At 44.6% G+C, this 5,806-nt stretch overlaps 1 protein-coding gene across 1 annotated transcript in view; it reads right to left on the reverse strand.

Annotated features, from left to right (window-relative positions):
- LOC118334951 overlaps positions 1-5,225 on the reverse strand; it is a gene marked incomplete in the record, with an annotated part of 6,067 nt that extends 842 nt beyond the window's left edge. Inside the window, 2 exon segments of the mRNA XM_035671057.1 lie at positions 1,426-2,073; positions 3,484-5,225. Of these exon segments, the coding sequence (XP_035526950.1) occupies positions 1,528-2,073; positions 3,484-4,482 (1,545 nt within the window).
- Between the last annotated feature and the right edge of the window lie 581 nt (positions 5,226-5,806).

The following is a 5,806-nucleotide window of genomic DNA, read 5'->3' on the forward strand; positions in this document are numbered from 1 at the left end:
GTGTGTGTGTGTGTGTGGCTGGGTTGCTTAGCACCAAATCTGTTGTGCTAGCCATTTTAACATTGAACCTGCTGTGGGTGACTAATTCAAATGATTCAGGCCCTTAAAATGTCAACAGCATCAGTGCTTTGAAAGTATTTGAAAGTAAAGAGAAAGGACTGCGTTAAACATACAAGCTATACACTTACAACTAATTAAACGCTTGTCTCACTATAAAAACGAAAGCTTAAGCACATGCACTTTTTTCGACCCGTTTCTCTGTCTGCCAGCCTCAACCTGAAGCTGCAGCATAATGTTAAGTGCTGTTTTTCTGTGCAGCGGTGCTTATGTTTATATGGACGTCACAAATATACCAAGAGTTTGCCTCACTCCATTCTGGCACGTGGCCAGAGGGTTTTTATGATTAAAACCAGATTGTGCTTGCCCAACTCGGAGAGGCCAAAAAAATAGATTGCAGTTACGCATACTCTGCACAAGAGGGAAGTACAGAAACATTCACGTCTGTCTCTGCAGCATCTGCAAAGGTGGAATTTTTAGGGGGGAATACTCAACTGTATGTACTTGATTTTCCCCTCTGCTGGAGGGACTTTTTCACAGATGTCATCTTGTTATTAAGTCTGCTTCTAGTTCACAGTCAGTAATGATACATCTGACTGTGGCACAAGAAGAAAGGTTTAATTCCTCCTCATCAACCCCTTGCTGTAAATTATGCCAATTCTGAGTCAGAGCTATGATCATCCTGTAAATATAATTACGACTCTTTTGTGTCACATGATTGGAGTCAAGCGGCTGTGGGGTCTTCCTTAGCCAGAAACATCTGGGCTCCTGCCAACTCTCAGTTCCCTCGAAGTGGTGACTAAGTTACACTGCAAAAAGAAGTCTGTTTTAAGATTTTATTATCTTGTCTGACTTCAGATTCCTCTAAATAAAGTGAGAAAAGATTGAGCTGCTTACTTAAAACTCACCTTATTTGGCAAATTGTGTTTTAAAATAATTAACAACCAATGGTTGATCTTGTTTGGCAATGTAAGAATTTTACTTCAGCAAGTGAAATGTTCTCACCCTGCTAGCTGATTCTGACCACATGTGTAACCAAACTGAAGAATCCACACTCGTTTCTCATTTCGCTTGCCAAGAAACACACATTTTGCAGTGTAGTGAAGACTGGGAAATCATGTGACATCAACAAAAGCAGACACATTACGCCTCCTCCGCCGCCGCCCACACACAGACATCACACACGCACACACATCAAACACACACATAAACCCTTTTTTGTAGTAGGGAGGAACACTGCAGTTCATTTACTGACTTTGAAAACTACGCTGCCAGTAAACACAGCAAACGTCATCAGCTGTGAGCACTGACGGAAACATCAACACAGTAAAAGGAGAAAAAAAAAAGTCCTCTTGTATCTGAACTCACCATGAGTTGTTCCCCTGCCTGGTCCCACTCTGACCTCCACTCACTGCAGCAGGGTCTCATGTTTCAGGCCCCCATGGCACTGGGGCAGACCACCCCCCTCCTTCACACCATGCTGGTGTTCTGGCGGCCTCTCCCGGGGTAGGTGGGGATCCTCACTGGCTTGGGAGGCAGGTACGGGCCCTTCCCACATCGCCCATTTTGAGGGTACATAGGAGGCTTCTGAGTTTTTGAATTGGTGGCGCTGTTACCAATAATGACCTTAGGGTCTAGGGTCTGTTGGTGGGGTTCGGGGTGAGTTTGGCCAGTGTGGTTGGGGTCTCTGGAGGGATACAGGTGAGGCGGGTGGCCGTTCAGACCTGACCTGTCGTGGTTGATGTCCTTGATGTGGTTGGGTGGAGTGAAGCGGCTGGTTTTGACAACTGACGCCATATGAACAGGGGAGGGAGAGTTAGTTCTTAAAATGATGCGGTCTTCATCGATGTGTTGTGACACCTGGACTGGTACGGGCTTGTGATTGGTCAGCAGGGCCAATCTGAGGTCAATTGGATGAACTGAGCCATGAAAGTTACTGGATGACCCCTGAGTGATACAAGGCGTCTCCTCACTGAGGTCGATACTGGCTGTGAGACGATCAATCTGTTCGACCACCTGAATAAAAATAAAGAAGAGTTGGGAAGAAATTAAGCTACTAAAGAACAGTATTTGTACTTTATTATATTTCCATTTAATTCCATTTTATACTTCTACTTCACTACAGTTCAGAGAGATATTGTACTTTTTACTCCACTACATGTCTCTATAGTCATCAGTTTCTTTTCAGATTAAGATTTTACATTAAAAATACATTTCATACCTTTGTAAAATACAGCGTATTGTTAAATATTTAAACCAGTGCTTCTGAATTTGTTTTGGTTTAGTTGTTGCACTTTGTTACATTTCAGAATATCAATGAATGTGAGCAGAACCACCAAAGAGACCAATCTTAACTTCTCAGATGGTTTCTCATAATAGAATAGAGGCAAATCTCTCCACTTTTTTACAAAACATTATAAAATAACAAAAAGAAAGAAAGTGAACACAGACTTGGTGTCCTCAACCAGCTATAACAGACACGTGCTGATTATTCATTGATACATGAGTAGTAACAATCTAATGATGTCATGTATGATTATATAATAGTAACAGTGGCCATTTTTAATCAGTGAGTATTTTCATTTTTTAATGTTTTAGTACATTTAGAACATCTGTACTCTTATGTAAGTAGGATTTAAATGCCGGACTTTTCATTGCAGTGGGGCATTTTTACATTATAATAGTAATAGGCTATACGTACTAAAGTAAAGGATCTGAGTACTTACTGTATTTATAACCACAAGTGGGTCTATAACTAATAATAATAAGAAGAAGACTTTATTTATATAGCACTTTTCTTAACAATTTTACAAAGTGCTGTACAAAACTAAACTGTGCTAAAACTGCACCAATACTCAAGAATTCAGCCATCATTCAAATGAAAGCTAGTTTATTTAATGTCCTGTTTCCAACTGTCTCAATTCACAATCATGGAGCTTTTTTATTTGTTGCTTACAATACAATGCCAGATGCATTCACTCATGAATCAATGCTGTTTTACAGCTGCATGCAAAATGGATACTGTAAGAGCAAGGCATAATTTAGTAACAGTCTCAAGCCAGCCTTTTTAATGTGCTCACCGGAACGCTGCCAATTTCGGCAGGCGTTCTGCAAAAGGTCAGTGCAAATTGTTCTCAATCACCGCTTCGGTAAGAGATGATGAGTGAGTCACAAACAATGCAGTCAGCATGCACACACACATACTGATACGCTCTTATGAACATGTACCCACACATACACGACCCGTGTCAAACTGATCTGCACTTCTCGCCAGCATCTGAGTTTTGTGTTAATTGTTTTAAATGTCACAATATACAGGGGAGCATCGATTGAAGGCTGGGACGTCTGCACCTGCCAAAAACCATTATGTTTGGTACACCTGATGTACACATAAAGAAAGACATCTATAATAATAGACCCTCCTACCTCTTTCATCTCCACATGAACTTGCTTCAAGCCCCCCAACACATCCTCCAGATCTGTCACCACTTGTCTGATTTGATCCCTCACCAAATCCTGTCTCCTCTTCTGTTTCACTACCTCCGAACCCTGCCGCTGGTGGTCGTTGGTTGTCGATTTTAAGAGCTCTGAACTGGTGATGCCAGAGGGGGGGATGCACAGCCCCTTCTGTCTGCTTTGGTTCAAGTGTTTTTGTGGGACTTCAGTAGGGAAGAAACCTTTGTGATCGCCACCGCGTCCATTACAGCCCTCCTCTGATCCACCCTTCAGTCTGGCCCGGTCCTGATGGCTATCTCTTTCCTCCCCTCCCTCAAAGAACACAGCCATTGGTCCACAGTGGCCATTTGGCTTATGTAAATGGTGATTGTGTGGCTCCAAATGATAATTCTCAGAGGTGCATCCAGAACCTTCCTCCTCCTCATCTACGGAGACATACCTGACAGTCCTCCTGTGCCTGTACCCTTGACCTTTGACCTGAAGATGGGGGAGAGGATGTGGTATCCCGGCATTAAAGGGGTGTGCCCTGGTGTCGCTGCGCACCACACAGCCACACTGTTCCCTGACAGACGGGTAGTGTCTCACCCCAGGCTCCGGCGGGTAGTTCCACTGGGCAGGGTTCAACTCCCAGGGGCAAACTTGGCTCAAGTCATCTGACTGGCTGTAAGGGCCCGGCCCTGCGAACACAGGCCTTCTCTGTGGGCTACGATGACCGCTTCTCTCTCCTCTGTCCACTATGAAAGCTCTCCCTCCTACGTCTTTAACCCGAGGAGCCTGGATGTCTCTCCTGCAGTCCAGAGATGGGTGGTCTGTCTGTCTGGCCGATGCTGGTTGGTGTCCCGGCCCACCACGATGGCCATACGCTGGCTGCTCATAGTGGACGCAATGCTGGCAGGGGCAGGGGGTGGAGGTGTTGATGTGCTGAAGATATCGGTGGTGTCCCGCTGTTTGTGCGCCTTCTGTGTACATGTCCAAAGAAGTCCAGAGGCTTGTGTGGAATACGCCTTAGAAAACAACTGGTTTCCTCCCGTCACTGCTCTCTTTAGCCCAGTCATTCACTCGCTCTGTTTTCCTCATCTGCGTCTTCCCACAAGAAAACTTTTCTTCAGCTCTTTTTTTTCCTCTCTACTCAAGACTTCTCCCTCCCCTTCCTTCCTGTCTGTTGTTTCCTTTTCTTCTTCTCCTCTGTAGTTGTTAATCTCTGCGCCTGTTCTTTTCTTTCCCTGGACCCTCTTTCTCTACTTCTCCTAACTTTTTCTCTACTCCTTCTTCTTCCTCACCCTGTAGCCCTCTCTCCTACACGGGGCCCCACTCCACCTCCCTCCCTCTCTGTCTCTCTTACTACCTCTCCCGCCTCGTTGTTCTGTCTCATTTGCTGCTGCAGGCTTCTAGTCTCTCGCTCTCTCTCTCTCTCGCTCTGGCTGTGTATTTCCCGTTTCCTCCCCTCCCCTCTCCCGCTCTCCTCTCTTTCTCCACCTCTTACTCCGTCTCTTGCCTCTGGTATATTCTCTCACATAGTCGGCTGTACCTGAATTTATGAATTCCTTCTTTCCCTTCCGCCTAAAATCCAGCCGCCTTGTGAGGCTCCTCTGGTAAAGGACTCCATATGGGTTTCTATCAGTCAGAGAGTGCGTGAAAGAGTCCCAGCTCCGGTGCTGAGCTCATTAGTCCAACTAAAGCCTATGCACTCTGCAATTAAACGCTGCCTGGGATTCTTTGGCTGAAGACTGAGTGAAGAGGGGAGGGGAGGGGAGGAGAGAAGCACTGGGGGAGGTGGGGTTTCTAACATACACAGACGAGGCAGCAGACAGCACTCTGAGTCAAGGAGACAGAGCCACTGCCTTTATACAAGGGGAACATTTTTTCACCATTCTTTATCTGCTTTTTTTTTCTACATCTCTTCCCACCAATTCCTTCCCCTCTTTGTCCTTTGCCACTCCTGTCACTCCAAGTTCAAGTGATTTCATCTCAAATAGTTGAGAAAACCTTCACTTGCTGAGGCAAGCACAGACATTATAGTAGCACTGTACAGAAAAGTATGCAATCTTCTTCCTCTCAAGTGCATTCAATAGTGTTTAAATGCCACTTAAATAGCTCACTGTCAGAAAAGTCAAACCATGTGTTCAAGCCATGTTAAATCCACCATGCTTTTCATTATAAATCAATCTCTGCTCACTAGGTAATCATAATCTTCAAATAAATGTAACAAAAACTCTTTCATACAAAATTAGAAAAGCAGGATGAGCAACCAAGATATCTTTCTTACTCCAAAATAGCATAACGCGCCAGTGTT

This window comes from Morone saxatilis, unplaced genomic scaffold, assembly GCF_004916995.1.
Source record: "Morone saxatilis isolate NCDOM2014 unplaced genomic scaffold, NCSU_SB_2.0 Contig23, whole genome shotgun sequence".
Classification (NCBI taxonomy): domain Eukaryota; kingdom Metazoa; phylum Chordata; class Actinopteri; family Moronidae; genus Morone; species Morone saxatilis.